General features: G+C 43.0%; 1 protein-coding gene across 1 annotated transcript in view; it reads left to right on the forward strand.

Moving 5' to 3' along the window:
- Positions 1–17580, forward strand: part of GPC3 (glypican 3) — a 432499-nt gene that overhangs the window by 294491 nt on the left and 120428 nt on the right. Inside the window, exon 6 of the mRNA XM_038748017.1 lies at positions 12030–12150. Within this exon, the coding sequence (XP_038603945.1) occupies positions 12030–12150 (121 nt within the window). The remainder of the gene's footprint in view (positions 1–12029; positions 12151–17580) is intronic.

Raw genomic sequence — 17580 nt, forward strand, 5'->3', positions numbered from 1 at the left:
CCCTCCATATGTGAAGGGGCATGGAAAAAGGAAAAAGGTTTGTAATCTTTGCATGAACTGGGAAGCTTTGTCAGCCCAACTCAGACCTCTGATCCCATCTTCCATCCTTCCATCCCCCTGCCTAAGGGCAAGGTTGAATAGGGTGCCACAGATAATAGTAGGTAGTTGTATCATTTTCAGCAAATAATTTCCCAATTGTGGCTCTATTATGTAGTCATTGTTTGATGTTCTCCACAGCTTTATTTCCCCATTTGGAAACCCATCCCAATCTATCAAACTAGGACCATCCTTTTCTCCAGATTGTAGGTCAGAGCCTTCCAGGCTGTACCAGTTTATCCAATTTCCACTGGGTCCAAAAGCACTGTAAATCGTGAGCCTAGGATATTTACTTTTATTAAGCATTTTGGTGTCATTTCCAGATATTGTGGGGAGATGGCACCTAATCCAAAACCTTCCTGTGCCCCATGCCACGTGCACGATCCCAACCATGTCTTCTGAGACTGTGAGCCCACTGTTGGTTAGGGACTGTCTCTATATGTTGCCAATTTATACTTCCCAAGCGCTTAGTACAGTGCTCTGCACGTAGTAAGCGCGCAATAAATACGATTGATGATGACCCCTCTCTTTGAGAGAAAATTCCCTAAATCTGCCATTGGGTTTTCAACCACATTCTGGCTGATCTCTCTCGGCCAAACAACTGGAGCCCCTTAGCTCCAGATTCCAAAGCTAATATCTTGAGGAAATTAAGCTCTTCCTTCCACCCTTCCCTGCCTCCCTCTCTGTGTCACAGTAGATGAGGACCCGGAAGTCAAGAACAAAAACGTGGAGCCTGCATAGAGATTATGTGAAGTGTGTGAAAAAGATAATTCTTTTCATTCAATCATTCATTCAATCGTATTTATTGAGGATTGGGGATCCTCAATTAGACATTTCGATATTTTCCTACTCCGTTTTGCCTCTTCAGTGATCAGTCTTCACCTATCATGAGATTCTTCTTCCCATCCAACCTAAATCGTTCTTACTTAAATGTAAGCCCATTTCTTCTTCTTCCTAAACTGTAAGGAAGTACAGCTGTGACCATCTTTCATGTAAGATACCACTGGTGGATTGGTATGAACAAGAATAATATAAAATGAATCTCCTGGATATTCTTGTTTTGTTACCTTTTTCGTGTGGTCTAAGTTTAAAATTGTATGCGTGCTTTATTTTTGCATGGGCTTAATTGAATTGACTCTACTTTGTCCTAAATTTCATTCACATTTCTCTATGAAATCTTTATTTCTGCTTTGTTTGCCTATTTTGTGACATACATCTTTACTTTATAGCTTTACCACTCTCTATACTGCCACATTGCAACTCCTTATATGACAACACTGGATATTCTAAAAAGATTTAGTGGAATTGCTTTCTGTTTTCTTACTCAGTTTCTTTCACACTGTCTTCATGCTCCTGTAGATTTTGCTATTTTTCACCTCCTCTGCCTAAGGCTTCTTAATGCAACCACCACTGTCCTTTTTCCCCGCCTCATCCTACATCCACACTCTCTTGTGTCATCATGGTGGGTGTAAACTCCTTCTCACGCTCTCCTCACCATCTGGAACAGATTCTTTGCTTTTCTATGTTTAAATGACTTCTTGACTCTATTCCAGATCCCATCTAAAACCAATCTTTTAGGCCTCCCTCACAGTGGGATTCATAACAAGGCTGTAATTGGTTTATAATGCAGCTACACCCTCACATATATTGTGTCTACACCAAACTAGTTAAAAGCCAATTTTCAGTTCTGTTAGAAGACTGCAGTACAACTATCTCTTCTTTGCCTTTGATTTCTATCTGCTCCTTGATTTCCTTAATTTCCTTAATTTTACAGATACATTGTAATCTCCTGATCAATTACATGGAATGGTTAATGGAATGCATAACCAATTTGCAATGATGAAATTTTTCTGGATAAATTTTTCTATGAATCATTCCATAATCATTTAGAAATGTCCCTGATGACCTGGCCAGCTGCTTTGCTGATTAAATCAAAACTCTTAGGTGTGACCTCCCTAAAGTCTCCTCACCTTCCAAGCTTCTTCTCACCCCAACATCCCTTCAAGACACCTCACAAGAGATCACCCCTCTGCTTTCAAATCCTATCACCTCTTCCTATGCCTCTATTAGTATCCCTTCTCATTGACTAAAAACAGTTTTGCCCACTCTTCATACTATCCTAACTGTGATTACTATTGCTCACTCTCTGATGGCTCCTTCCACTCTGCTTTCAACCCTATTCATTCATTCATTCAATCGTATTTATTGAGCACTTACTGTGTGCAGAGCACTGTACTAAGCACTTGGGAAGTACAAGTTGGCAACATATAGAGATGGTCCCTACCCAACAATGGGCTCAGAGTCTAGAAGGGGCAGACAGACAACAAAACAAAATATATTAACAAAATAAAATAAATAGAATAGTAAATATGTAGAAATAAAATAGAGTAATAAATATGTACAAACACATATACAGGTGCTGTGGGGAGGGGAAGGAGGTAAGGCGGGGTGATGGGGAGGGGGGAGGGGGAGAGGAAGGAGGGGGCTCAGTCTGGGAAGGCCTCCTGGAGAAGGTGAGCTCTCAGTAGGGCTTTGAAGGGAAGAAGAGAGCTAGCTTGGCGGATTTGCGGAGGGAGGGCATTCCAGGCCAGGGGGAGGACGTGGGCCGGGGGTCGATGGCGGGACAGGCGAGAACGACGTACGATGAGGAGATTAGTGGCAGAGGAGTGGAGGGTGTGGGGTGGGCTGGAGAAGGAGAGAAGGGAGGTGAGGTAGGAGGGGGCGAGGTGCTGGAGAGCCTTGAAGCCGAGAGTGAGGAGTTTTTGCCTGATGCGTAGGTTGATTGGTATCCACTGGAGATTTTTGAGGAGTGGAGTAACATGCCCAGAGCGTTTCTGCACAAAGATGATCCAGGCAGCAGTGTGAAGTATAGATTGAAGTGGGGAGAGACAGGAGGATGGGAGATCAAAGAGGAGGCTGATGCAGTAATCCAGTAGGGATAGGATGAGAGATTGAACCAGCAGGGTAGCAGTTTGGATGGAGAGGAAAGGGTGGATCTTGGTGATGTTGCAGAGGTGAGACCGACAGGTTTTGGTGACGGATTGGATGTGAGGGGTGAATGATAGAGCAGAGTCGAGGATGACACCATGGTTGCGGGCTTGTGAGATGGAAAGGATGGTAGTGCCGTCAACAGTGATGGGAAAGTCAGGGAGAGGGCAGGGTTTGGGAGGGAAGATAAGGAGTTTAGTCTTGGATATATTCATGTCTTCTGCAATCTGAGAAAACCCCTGGATTTTATTGAATCCTCCAGCCGTTGCCCCATCTCCTTCTTCCCCTCGTGTCCAAACTCCTTGGATGGGTGGTTGTACACCTACTGCTCCACTTCCTCTCCTCCAACATTTTCCTTAAGCTTCCACAATCTGCTTTCCACCATTTTCACCCTACTGAATCCGCTCTGTCACCAATATCCAGTTTCTTGCCAAATCTAATGGATGTTACTCCATCCTAATCCTCCTCAATCTCTCTGCTTCTTTTGAACTGTAGGTCACTCCCTCCTTTGCCCTCCCCCACTCTTAGCCCCACAGCACTGATGTACATATCTGTAATTTTATTTATTTGTATTGATGTCCATCTCGCCAATTCTAGAATGTAAGCTCATTGTGGGCAGGGAATGTGACTGTTTATTGTATTGTGCTCTTCCAAGTGCTTAGTACAGTGCTCTGCACACAGTAAACGCTCAGTAAATGCAACTGAATGAATGAATGATTGAAAGAAACATTCTCTACCTTGGTTTCTACTGACCCAGTTCTCTCCTGGTTCTCCTTCTACCCTCTGGCTGTTCCTTCTGGTCCCTTTTGCTTCCCTTTCCCCTGTCTCTCACCCTTCTACTGTGGGTGGCCCCTGAGGGTATCCTTCACTCATGGCCCTGTCTGGGAGTCCTCTTTACTTCACATTCACTCCTTTGGTGAGATCATCCGCTCCCAGATCCCCCTCTACTTCCCATTTACTTAATTTTCCCATAGCAGTTGACAATTCAATCTGTTGCCAAATCCTGTCTGTTTTTCCTTCATAACATTTTCAGAATCCTCCACTTCATCTTCATCCAAACAGCCACTATGGTTACCATAGGTCTCTATGTTTCCAAATTATTTCCTCCCCAGTCTGTACTTCCATTCCCACTCTGTCCACATCATTGTTATAAAATTTCATTTGGTTACACATCTCCCTACTCCTCAAAAACCTCCAGTGGTTACCAATTCCATTTTTTTGAATTTCTGTCAAGCAGGAATTCTTGATAGTTGGCTTTGAGGCACTTCATGCTTATCCACTCTTCTTCCACACACTCCAGCTCATAATCTCTGTTCCTCTCTGAGTCTCTCCTAACTCAGACCTCTTGCTTACTCCTTTCTTCCTGCCTGAAACACGCTATTACTTCAAATCTGACAGCCCATATCTTCTCCCCATTTTTACAGCCCTTTTGGAATCACATCTCCTCCAAGAGGCCTTTTCCAATTAGTGTCTAATTTCCCCCTGTATATCCCTGCTAACTTCCATCCTGTTACTTAAGCACTTACTCAAGTAGATGTACACTGTTCCTTCATCATCCTGTCAGTAAATTATTGTAGTGTTTTGCTTCACCCACCAGATTGTAAGCTCCTTCGGCAGGAGTCATTTCTACATTTACTCTATTGCATTCTTCCAGTTGCCTGGTATGGTGTCTGTACCTAGTTGACACTCAATAAATACTACTGATTCACTGAAGGAGAAAAACTGTTAACAAGAAATGTCTTATTATTTTTGTGAGCTCTACAAAGAAAGAAATTTAGATTGGATTTTTGGCTTCATTTTACAAATATCCTTTCCTCCTCTAACATATTTACTGTAGCTGTATTTCCTTAATTTTTATGGGATTGCTGGGATGTCTCTTTTAGGGGCAGGGCTTTTAGGTCTTCCCAGCTGAGCTGTTCTTCTCAGGGACTCTGAGCATTCCCCAAGTTCCCCACCTCTTGTTCACAGCTTTAAAAGCTATTAGCACCCAGAAACTTAAATGGACATGGTGCCCCACTGATGTCCCAAGGACCCAGGCTGCTGTTCTGGGTCTTCCTCTCCCCCCTACCCCACCGCCCCTTTGCCCATACTACCTCCAAGTAGGGCAGAGACATTGATCTGGACAGCAGAAGTGGAATGGTTCCCAAAGCTCCCAGAGGGCCATTCCGTTTATTTTTGTGTTAGCAGCAGGAGGAGTAAATTCTTCCAGTGCCCCTGACCAGGCCTTGCTGCCCACAGAAAGGGTAGCAGAAACCCTCCTGCAATTTCTCTGGACACAGATCCTTCATAGCAAGTAGGTTCCTCCATTTTACTGGGGAAATTTCACTGGAAGTTGGACATCTTTCAAGTTAAAGTCGATGCTACTAATGGTGGGATTTGATCTGTATGTGTGAGTGTGATTGATAAGGCTGAGTAATGGCTGGCTGATTCCCCATCCCATCCTGCGCATCAGAGCGATGCTACGTATTATTCTGTGTTGCTTGATAGTTACAGTCGGGGCCAAAATTTTGGTTTTCTTCCTTTTTGTTACAATCTTAAAACTTCTCTGTACTATATAATCCATAGCTAAAAATTGTCTAGTGGTATTGGGAACTTTATGCAATGGTGCAGGACCACCACAAGATGGCACTCTGAGAATATAGTAAGTTTCAATTTTATACTCTATTGAAAACTGCTTATTAAGTTCATTAACTGAACAATTTTCACCACAGTCTGATCCTATAGAAATTCTGCCTGCTACGAAGCAACTTGGACACTTAAATATGTTGGAAAAAGAGTTTTCCTGTGGTTCATCATCTACTTGCCAAATCAGTAATTGGGAATATGTTTAACTTTCTAACATTGCTGATGTTTGGAAGCAGCGTGGCCCAGTGGAAAGAGACCAGGCTTTGGAGTCAGAGGTCATGGGTTCGAATCCCGGCTCCGCCACTTGTCAGCTGTGTGACTTTGGGCAAGTCACAACTTCTCTGTGCCTCAGTTACCTCATCTGTAAAATGGGGTTAAGTCTGTGAGCCCCACGTGGGGCAACTTGATTACCTTGTAGCTACCCCAGTGCTTAGAACAGTGCTTTGCACATAGTAAGCGCTTAATAAATGCCATAATTATTATTATTATTTACCCATATTATCTTTTCTAGAGATTGTCCTCTTTTCAGTATTTGTCCTCAAGTCTCTTAGAGTCTTTGGGGAATAAACTATTTTTAACCCTTTGCTAAATGTAAAGAAAATAATAGGGGCCCTCTCTCTTATTGTAGTTTGAGACTGGGATCATCTAGGTGGCTTTGATTAGGAAGGCAAAAGTTTAGGGGTATGTTGGTGTAGGAGAGGAAGTCTTGGGAATTTCTTCTTCAGAATTTGGACAAAGTGAGTAAGATGGTGAACAGAAACTTTATTGGTTTTTTCCAAAGTGACTCCTCACCCTGAAAAATGACAGAGTATCCCTCTTTTTCTGGCTAATGTTATATGACCTTCCTTTGCAAGTACCAATAAAGTTTGAGTCATAAAATGGATGGAGGTGTCATTTTTGTAAGATTATTTTGTAAATTTTCAGTTTTTCAAATATCCTGCCTGAGAAACATATGATGTACTTGTAACGTTGTATGATTGGAAAGACGCAGTCTTAAGGATAACGTTTCTTAGACAATACTCCTTACCTACGAAATACCCATGATAAGCATGTGATGCTATTTCAGACGTCTTATGATCCATGTCACAATCCTTCACCACTGAAATGTATAGAATAGATGAGGAAAAGTTATATTCGGAAGAGACTTGAAATTTGCAATTAGTTTAATTATGAGTGTAACTAAATAGATTAGCCCACCTGTTCTATGAAATCGGCATTTGCTAAAAGCTTTTACTTCACCCACTCATTGTGAGCTGGGTTTAGTTGGTGATTTCCATGGCTAAAATGGCCCTTCTCTGTATTCTGTGTCCTGTAAAGGGCCATGTAAACGGTGGCACCATATAAAATGATAAATTATTGTTAAAATCACCAAAACATAGCCAAAGGAGGAAAGCGAAATTCTGAATTAATGCAAAAATTACAATGACATCCTTAACTGTTTCCCTTTGTGTCCTTGTAACAGAGTGCATATGGTATGTAAAATTCCCCAGTGCTGAGAGGCCCCCTAAGAGGGCAACACATATGTCCAAAGGCTGTTGCAGTGGTGCTGAATTAAGCAGGAGATTAAGTTCAACATTTCCCTTCTTCTGTCTTCAATTGCCCTTAGTGTTTTTGAATGTCTTTGTTATAAGGCTCTAATCATTAGGAAAAGTGAATATAACTGCCTCTCTTGTGAAGGGCAGCTATTCAAAGGATGGTGGCCCTCGTGTTTGTGAGGGCATATAGACCATTGTTGGGTAGGGACCGTCTCTATATGTTGCCGACTTGAACTTCCCAAGTGCTTAGTACAGTGCTCTGCACACAATAAGCACTCAATAAACACGACTGAATGAATGAGTGAATGAATGAATCTAGAGTTGGTGGGCCTTTTTGAACACTAGCCTATGAGCTCAACCAATAATGCATGCTGAGGATTTCCAAACTAGTTGGCTACCTCTGCCCTAATATTCTTCTAGAGAGGGATGGAGCCCCGTTCCTATTGCTAGGAGCAAATCCCATGGCACATTAAGCATTAGAGAAGGAAGTGGGTCCCTAAGACTTTGAAAATAGAAAGGCGGAGACACAGTGCAGGAGAGAAAAATGCATTCACTAATTGGTGGAAACTCACTTAGGGAGAAGCCTTGGTTTATATGGCTTTGTATGGAACAGTCTGGTTACCAGCTGGTCTGTCCCCTATCTGGTATAGATAGTGCACCAGACACATTTTTGTCCTGTATTTTTTATTGTTTTTTTGCTCCCAGCCTCTCTCTACCTTGGATTCCCCCCAAGTTCCTTGATTCAGAAGCAGCACCCATATTCAAAGGGCTCTGGGAAGAGAATGCTGACGCTATAGAGCATGGGGGAAGGGGTCAGGAGCCTTTTCCAAGAAACACTGTAGCGTCAGGAGGAATTCTACATCATGCTTTCCATGATGTCATTATCTGGGCTATGTGCCAGTGTAGCACACTCAGTGTTATGTGCTTCTCATGGTACACTCCCCGTGAGGGTGGCTAGTGGTCATTCTGAGGGGGCACTAAAGTTCCCTATTCCCAAAGGACCCTTTTCAAGGCCTCTAATCTGGACCAACCACCGAGAAACTTTCCCTTTTTCCATTCCTAGAGCTTATCGGCATTTGTGGGCAAGGGTATGTGATCCAATGGCTCTTCTGAATGGAGCTTCCCTCAGGGTGAGGATCCAGTCTGGAACCACACACCTAGGTTTAGTGATCCTTACCCTTGGTTCTGGAGTTCACATAGCAATCCTCCAGCTCTAGACTTGTCAAAAGAAAATGTAGATGAGGAGAGGGAGAGGGAAAAAAAGGGCAGTTGGTGAAGTGGAAATGGTAAAGGTTTAGGATTTTCTACTTTATCAAAAATGTCTCTAGCTGCCCCAGGGCCAGCAAGTGTTCAATAAATACCATTAATTTATTTATATTAATGTCTGTCTCCCCTTTTAGACTTTGAGGTTGTTGTAGGCAGGAATGTGTTTGTTGTTATATTGTACTCTCCCAAGCATTAGTATAGTACTTTGTACACAGTAATTGCTCAATAAATACGATTGAATGAATGAATTAATATTACTACTACTTCTACTACTACTGTGCTCATACAGACAGCAGTCATCATGCAAAATCAATCATATTTATTGTGCGCTTACTGTGGGCAGAGCAGTGTTGGTAAATGCTTGGGAGAGTGCCATATACAGAATTGGTAGACATGTTCCCTGCCCACAAGGACCTTACCATTTAGAGGGAGAATTTGCAGTATAGAGGTTTTGTAGGTGTAGGTCTTGCAGTCAATAGCTCAACTAGTTGGCTTTTTGCAGTAGAACATTTTTTTTTTCTTGGTTTTGTGAGTCTTTTGAGGCAGGATTGGAAATGCCTGTTCTTCAGGAGCAAGTATCTAAAGGGTTTTTTTCCAGAAATGATGAATCAAATTCTGATGTCCTTCATCTTAGCATCTGATTTCCTGCATGGTGGCAAGCAGGCAGGTCACTGAAAACCTATGTCCAAAGCAGCATTTCTTCTCCACTCCACTGAACTCAGTTGCATTGCCAGTTTTGCAGGTGAGCTTGGAGCTTAGCCAATTTCAATTTCTGAAGTGAATGGTGAGAGGTTGATTTGTGCTCAGACTCAGAGCTTTAGCAGAGGAGAATCTGAAAGAGTCCTGTGTCCACAGGTAGCCCTTTGGGGACAGCACATCCCATTGGCTGTGACAGGTTTTAACCCCATCTGAAAATTCCTGAGATTCATTTCAGAAGATTTATGTCAGCTTCTCCCCTTTCGTAGTAAGTGATGCCTCCATTTCAGTGGAGCATCCTCTCCATCGTGAACTGGACTGAGTTGATAACCATGAGAAGTAGCATGGCCTAATGGAAAGAGCATGGGCCTGCAAGTCAGAGGACCTGACTTCTAATTCCAGCTCTGCAAGTTGCCTGCTTATGACTTTGGTCCAGTCACTTAACTTTTTTGTGACTCAGTTTCCTCATTTGTAAAATAGGTAATCAATATTGTCCTCGTGCCTTCTTAGACTGTGAGCCCTATGTGGAACAGGGATTGTGCCTGACCTTACTATCTTGTACCTTCCATAGCTCTTAGTACAATGCTTGGCATAGATGAAGTGCTTAGCAAATACCACAGTTATTATTAGTAGCAGTATTATTATCCATCAGAAGGTACCTAGGTCCTCAGAGAAAAGCATCCCGTGAAAATGAGGTCTAGGACTTTCCTTTTTAATATTTTCCCTCTATCTCCCAGATTCCAGAGGTGATGGTGGATTTTAAAATTCTGGGAAATAATTTTAGTTGAACTCAATATTTTAAAGGTTTTTCTTTTAAAAGAAACACAAGAGTATATAGACTAAAATTGAATGGGGCAGAGTTTCATAATATGAAATATTTTCCCCCTATTTCAACAGTTTCCAAAGTCATAAATTTGATTTAGAAATCCCTTTAGTTTTGTTTTCCACAGGTAGTAAACATAAGTATCCTAAGTTTATTTTGTGTAAATCCTAATAACCTAAATCACAAGGAACCATTAGAGTATCACACAATGTATGACAAAACAGCTTTAGTACTAATTTTCATAATAAAGGATTCAAATAACAAATCAACCCTAATACCTTGGTACGCATCTGCACTGTTGGAACTGAATGGAGGGGAGCCCAGGGCTAGTTTGACTTTTTAGAAGGTGTTCAGATTAGGAGGAACTAACTTGATGGCTTGATGCTCCCACACTGTGGAAGAGAATAAAAGAAGAAAACTGTATATTTTGCCTTGAGCTGGAGAACATGTCTGGAGTAACAGTGTCGGGGCAAAGGTGGGATAAAGAAGTGACACAATTTGCTAGTTAGTTATCGTCCAAGTGGAAACCGGTGCAACTTGATACGAAGGGACAGAACTACCACAGAGTTTAAACATTTACCCTTCTGATATTTTTAGTGTTCTCAATGGTATTCTAGGAACTTGGATTTTTGAAGTAAGACCTATGTCATGCCCCTGGGGAATTTATTCACAAACATTCACTTTAGCCCATATGCTCTCTTTCCATATGCAGCACAGAGGGGAGCTGACGGGCCTAATTTATGCCACACAGGGCCTGGGAAGGCCTCCTAAGGAAATCTAACTACAAGATCGGCAGGAAGTTATGGGGGGAGGGGGAGAAGAGGAGGCAGAGAGTGCATCTATTCTGTGTATATTTCCTCCTCAGTAGTAACATACTTGTTTCCCTCTCAAGTCAGGGCCACTGAGAGCAGCCTTCCCTCTGCTCTGGGTGAACCCTATCAATTCAGGGTCACTGAGGTCTTGGAGACAGCAGAGTGGGAAGCTCCTGGGAGCCTCTTGCTGGAATCAGCCATGACACTTGGGGCCAATGTGGGAGGGAGCCTGGGGCCATGGCTTGAGACCAGAACTTCAGGTCCTTCCCCTGAATGTCCCCAGAATGTCATCTTCTCCATCCTGAGGGAGAAAGTAACCCAACCCTGGCGTCTCTATTGGCCTTAACTTTCCTGAGAAAGTTAAAATGTGCCCTTTCCTCTCCATCCAAACTGTTACCACATTAACCCAAGCACTTCTCCTATCCTACCTCAATTACTATATCAGCTTCCTTGCTGACCTCCCTGCCTCCTGTCTCTCCCCACTCCAGTCCATACCTCACTCTGCTCCCTAAACTTTGCTCCTCTAATACCGACCTACTCACTGTACCTTGATCTCGTCTATCTCGCTGCCAACTCTTGCCCTTGTCCTGTCTCTGGCTTGGAACTTCCTCCCTCTTCATATCTGACAATTATTCTCCCCCACCTTCAGAGTCTTATTGAAGGTACACCTCCTCCAGTAGACCTTCCCTGACTGAGCTCTCATTTCATCTTCTTCCCCTCCCTTGTGTGTCACCCTGATTTGTTCCCTTTATTCATCCATCCCTCAGGCCCTCAGCACTTACGTACATATCCATAATTTATTTGTTCATATTAGTGTCTGTCTCCCTCTCTAGACTGTAAGCTTGTTGTGGGTAGGGATTGTGTCTAGCAACTTTGTTGTACTTTCCCAAGTGCTTAGTACAGTGCACTGCACACAATAAGTGTTCAGTAAATACAATTGATTTAAATACGATTGATTGAGAAATTCTTATTTCCACCATTCACTTATGAAATCGATAATAGGGAGATGGGGGAGCTTGGGATCAGCCTCAACTCCTCACCCAAAGGTTTCAGCACTCTTCCTTGAGTTCCTTTAGTGGAACTTCTCTCGAGAGTGTTAGCTGAAAACTTTGAGGAAAGATGTGGTCTGCTTTGACAGAGACCACGCCATGCTCTTCTTCTTACCTCTGTTTGCCTTCACTCTTTCAGGTACAGTCATCAGGTGGTCAGGAATGGAGTCAAAGTTCAGTTTGGCCATCATGACTTGAAAACCAAAGGCACCGAGCCAGTAATCAATCAGATTATTGACAAACTGAAGCACATTAACCAGGTAGGTGGTTCATTAAGCAGTAAAGGGGCCTGAAGGGCCTGGCTTCAACCGGCAGTGGGAAATTATGGTGTTTCAGTGTACGTGTTGTTATAAATTTGGCTTGGACTTTTATCATTAAGTAAAAGTAAAGGAATTAAATAGTGCTATCCTTAATTAAAAATTACGTGAACTGGTAGTAAAGCTGTGTCTAGACAAAGGGAAGCAGGAAATGGAGATGTTATCACCCACTGAAGGAAAAAATCCTACTCGGGAGGGGAAAGCATGTGGGTTTGTAGCAGAGAGATCCTTATTTTCCCTGAACAAGCCCCACTAACCACACATGTGTAGCTCCAGCCTAATTTCTTTCAAGGCTCCTTCTGCTATCATGGTAGTCTGGCTGTCTTGAGTAAATAAATGCTGACACTGATTGGTGACAGCACCAAATTCACTTGACCTGTAAGCACAGATTTCCTCTCAAGAGGAAAATCCACTAACTTTTCCCATGAAATTCCACTAACATAAAAATTAGAGGTACCATCTGTTTGTGCTCTTCTCTGGGAGTATTTGTTCTTGCACATGCCTACAGTTCTCTAAGGTAACACAATAAGAAAGTAAAGAGTATGTCCTAAAGCAGTAGCATTACCACTGCTCTGCAGATCATTGGCATGATAATCTTTAGCTCTTATTAAAGTGGCCTTTATTCTGTGCCATCAGCTCAGGCCAAGGCTGGAACACAAGTCCAGGCCAGAAATGTGGTTTCTGTCTAATGCCATCAGCATGTTTTTGTTTTTTAATAAAAAATTTAGTGGAAACATTTGTAGTTTCCAGAAAGTGTTTGGGACTAACCTGGCACATGCCATTTCTCTATAAATCACATTGCAAAAATGCCGAAGACGTGAACATGCCATAGCAGTTTCAGAAAATAGCAGATCTGTTCCTTTTATGAATGTTCATAGTAATATAATGTTCTGCAAAGGCCAACTGGTAATAACAAGATTATATTTCTAAAAGTATCTGAAGGTTTTAGAGCACAGATTATCTAAACCATGTTAATTTGAGGTCGTGGTGTTTCAATCTATTGCTTTTAGAAGTATTTTACTATGTGACTAGCCCCGAAAATGTCACAGCTTTAAAGAAAAGCAATATTGTCTTCTGAACAGCTCTGTCTTACTGTTGTAAATGTGTGGTTATGTGGAAAACAACTGTTTCTCATTGAGGCCTGGTTGTATACAGTTTGCAATGTTGAAATTGAACTGTGCAAATTCTCCCATGCTTAAGTATTTTTTTCTATGTATGTGACTTTAAAACAGATCATTTTAAAGTTTGGAACATTTTTATTAAGGCTAAGCATGGAATGTATCAGTTCTAAAGAAAAACTTTTCCAAAAAATTATGAATGAGAAAAAGACAACTTGTCTTTTACCTGGTACCTGTCTCTTGAAGAGTTCAGTGTTTAATAAACTCCCTGTGAAGAAAATATTGGTGGTGACGATGTTTGGAACCATCCCTTGTGGTGGTACTGACCATGAGACCTATCCGTGTGGTCAGGTGTGGCTGAAAAGACTGATGTGTAATTGATGCAGTCTTCAGCATAGTTTGCAAATAAAAAATTGTTTCTTACTTGGCTATTAGATTTGTCCCATATGGACGAATGCTTTTGAACCTGTTGCTTAGTATCCTGATCTTTGTGGAGCCTTTGAGTGCTGAGATCAAGCACCTCTCGTGCTCGCTACTCACCAGACAGGTTTGTCTGCCTCAGTAGTTCCTCCATCAGTCCACCTCTCTGTCTCGCTGTTTTAGGTGGTGCTTCAGTTTGTCTCCCATGGCCCACCCAGGACGGCTGTGTTGTTCTGAGGACTGTATTTTTAATGGTATCTGTTAAGCACTTACTACGTGCCAAGCACTATTCTAAGTGCTGGAGCAGATACGAGTTAATCAGGGCAGATCCAGTACCTGCCCACATGGAGCTCACAGTCTAAGTAGAAGGGAGAATAGGCACTGAATCCCCATTTTGCAAATGAGGAAACTGAGGCACGAAGAAGTAATGTGACTTGCCCAAAGTCACAAAGCAGGCAGCTGGCAGAGCTGGGATTAGAACACAGGCCTTCAGACTGCCAGGCCTGTGTTTTTTCCACTAGGCCACGCGACTTTAATGCTGGTCATGACTGTATTCCAGGACCTCGTCATTGATTTTCTTGTCCCGCCATTTGGTGCTGACTATGGTTTGTAGACGACACTGATGAGACTGCTCCAGGAGCTGGATGTGTCTTCCCTCCCTAGTAGATTTAGGAGGACAACACAACACCCATGTACACCTTCCACTTGGTAGGTTTCTTAGCCAGAGCCGATTGCCACTTTGCAGGCTTCGTAGGTCTCCATTTTGTTATGATCATAAATTGCTGTGAGGCAGTGTAGATGCATTTGTTGGTTTGCTAAGAGTAGGTTTTATTTCACTTTTGAACCAGTCTCGATGGTATCATCTGACCATTCTGCAAAGTCTTGATTGCCTTCCCAGTGTCTCTGAGAAGGCTCATTTGCTGTTCATATTGTGACTTGTAGCTGCAGAGGTTTGTTCCAATAGGATTTTGGGGTGGTTGTGAGAACCCCTTTTGGGTTTCTTGGTTTTCCAGGAGCCTGTTATTTAACCTTCTTGATAATATTTTTGTCACCTCTTGGAAGTTTTGAAACACCTAGTTTATCCCCGATTGGTGTTGGAATCCACAGACAGGAGACGAGCCACAAAGCTGTAGCATGAGTCTTAAAGGGCTTTTGATACCTTGAAAGTCATAGATGCCCCAAGGGAGAGAGGGAAGGGATTAAATATGATTTCCACAGTGGCAATACCAAAGTGCAGCCTTGAGAGAAAGGGTCGAGGTCAGGCCTTGTCCACCGAGAGCCTGCAGGTGTGGAGTGGGTCTTTTTAAGGAGCTAGAGTTCATCTGTAGCCTCCCTGATGATTGAAGGTGAAGGCCTGTCTTTTGCTTCAGTTGGAGTTATTCATGAGTGCAAGGATGAATATGCTGGGGAAGGGCTTTAGCTCTCTGGAACTCCTTTCATCCTGGAATTTGCTGGACTGTGACACTCTTCTCAGTTACATTTTTGTTAGCTTTTCTATGCTACAAAGGCCTTAGTTTTGCAGATGAATAGTGCACACTATTAAGGTTATTAATAGTTACTATCTACTACTATTCCTGATATAATACCATGAACCATTCATCCACTTGCTGTATTTGTCCATAATATTTTATTTCCCTGGAACCAGAGCTCTGTAGTGTTATAGTCAGACCAAAAGCTGGGGCAGAAGTTATTGCTTCCAAAGAAAACCCAGCATTTATTGCTTTTCCCTTTCTAGTTCAGGTGCAAATGACATTCCAGAAATGGCTTGCATGCCATATCATAGCAGGGAACCGAGAGTAGCTAAGACCAGCTTGGATTCATTCCTTCAAAATGCGGTCATTGGGGGAGTTAAAACAAGGTGAAATGGTGGGCCCACTCGGTGATTCTCGATGGATGGGTTAGAGTCCTGAGAATTTGCTTGGCAGCCATCTTAATTGATCATACTTGGCTGGACACCCACACATGGGAGTGTGCTCATATCATTGAGAAGCAGAACTGCAGAGTGAAAAGCATCATGGCATAGTGGAAAGAGCATGGCCCTGGGAGTCAGAAGGTCATGGTTTCTAATCCCAGCTCTGCCACATGTCTGCTGTGTGATGTTGGGCAAGTCACTTCACTTCTTTGGGCCTCACTTCCCTCATCTGTAAAATGAGAATTTAGGCTGGAAGCGCCATGTGGGACAGGGACTGTGTCCATCCTAAAAACCTTGTATCTAGCCTAGTCTTAGTACAGTGCCTACTGTACCTAGTCCAGTACATAGTACCGTACAGTACATAGTAACAAATACCGCAGTTATTATTGTTATTATTATCATTAAGGTGTAATCAAATACAGTGTTAGAACATAAGCTCCTTGAGGGCAGGGATTATGTCTTTTAACTCTATGGTACTGTCCTAAGCAGTTAGTAATACTCTGCATTGTCAGCGCTCAATACGTATGATTAATTGGCCTCCATCTGGACCCCTGGATTAGCCCTGCCCCTTGGATTCTGGCAGAGGAATGCCCTGGTGGGATGCACCAGAGCAAGTGACTTCTACAGTCCATTCCACTCCCTGGGATTCTGGGGTGTGTGATTGTGGTTCAAAGTCAGGGTTCGACACTGTGTCGTCTTGAAGAAGCATTTTGGCCTGAGGGCTAATAAAGAATGGAAACTCCAGTGCTCTCTCCCTCTTCCAAATCACGTGTGCCTCCTTGAGGGCGTGGTTGAAGCTAAAGTGTTGAGCCTCATTCAGCACTCCGGATTAATTTTCATGGAAGGGAACCCCTTGTACCTGGAATGCTTCGGCCCTTGGCAAACTGAAAATAAATAGACACTGGCAGACGCTTGCTTTTGGGCCTAAGTGCTGCAGCAGCACCACAACGTTTCATCTCTTGGCCCAGTTAATAATAAGTCTCAGAAGTAAAGGAATTTCCACTCCTCCAGCCTGGTCAAACTCTGAGCCACCTTCTACAAAACTGAATGAGAGAAAACATGCCCTTTACTGGTCATTTTCTTCATTTCCCCAAGGAAAGTAATATTTAATAATAATAATAATAATGACATTTGTTAAGCGCTTACTTTGTGCCAAGCACTGATCTGAGCACTGAGGGGGGGATACAAGGTAACCAGGTTGTCCTAAATGAGGTTCACAGTTTTAATCCCCATTTTACAGATGAGGTAACTGAGGCACAGAGAAGTGAAGTGAGTTGCCCAAAGTCACACAGCTGACAAGTGACGGAGCCTGGATTTGAACCCATGACCTCTGACTCCCAAGCCTGTGCTCTTTCCACTGAGCCATTTAATGTGAGAGGTGCTTTGAGGTTCTGAGTGGGGCATTTAAATGCAGCTCTCCTTTCTGGGGTTGAAACTGATATTCACACACGGGTTAGTTCTTCCATGCCAGGGGGCATATGCTGGATTCTACAACAAGATCTTACACTGTATCCTCGTGATTGACTTGTTTGGTGTTTTGCGAACCAAACAGAAATCTGGAGATGTGCTGTGTCAATCAATCAAGAAATCAGTGGTATTTATTGAGTGATTGCCCGGTGCAGAGCACTGTACTAAGAAGTGCTTGAGAAAGTAAGCAGAGAAGCAGTGTGGCTAATGGATATAGCGCAGTCCTGGGAGTCAAAGGACCATTGATTGATTGATTGATTGGAATGCCCTCCCTCTGCCCATCTGCCAAGCTAGCTCTCTTCCTCCCTTCAAGGCCCTACTGAGAGCTCACCTCCTCCAGGAGGCCTTCCCAGACTGAGCCCCTTTCTTCCTCTCCCCCTCGTCCCCCTCTCCATCCCCCCATCTTACCTCCTTCCCTTCCCCACAGCACCTGTATATATGTACATATGTTTGTAC

This window comes from Tachyglossus aculeatus, chromosome 6 (genome assembly GCF_015852505.1).
Source record: "Tachyglossus aculeatus isolate mTacAcu1 chromosome 6, mTacAcu1.pri, whole genome shotgun sequence".
Taxonomy (NCBI): domain Eukaryota; kingdom Metazoa; phylum Chordata; class Mammalia; order Monotremata; family Tachyglossidae; genus Tachyglossus; species Tachyglossus aculeatus.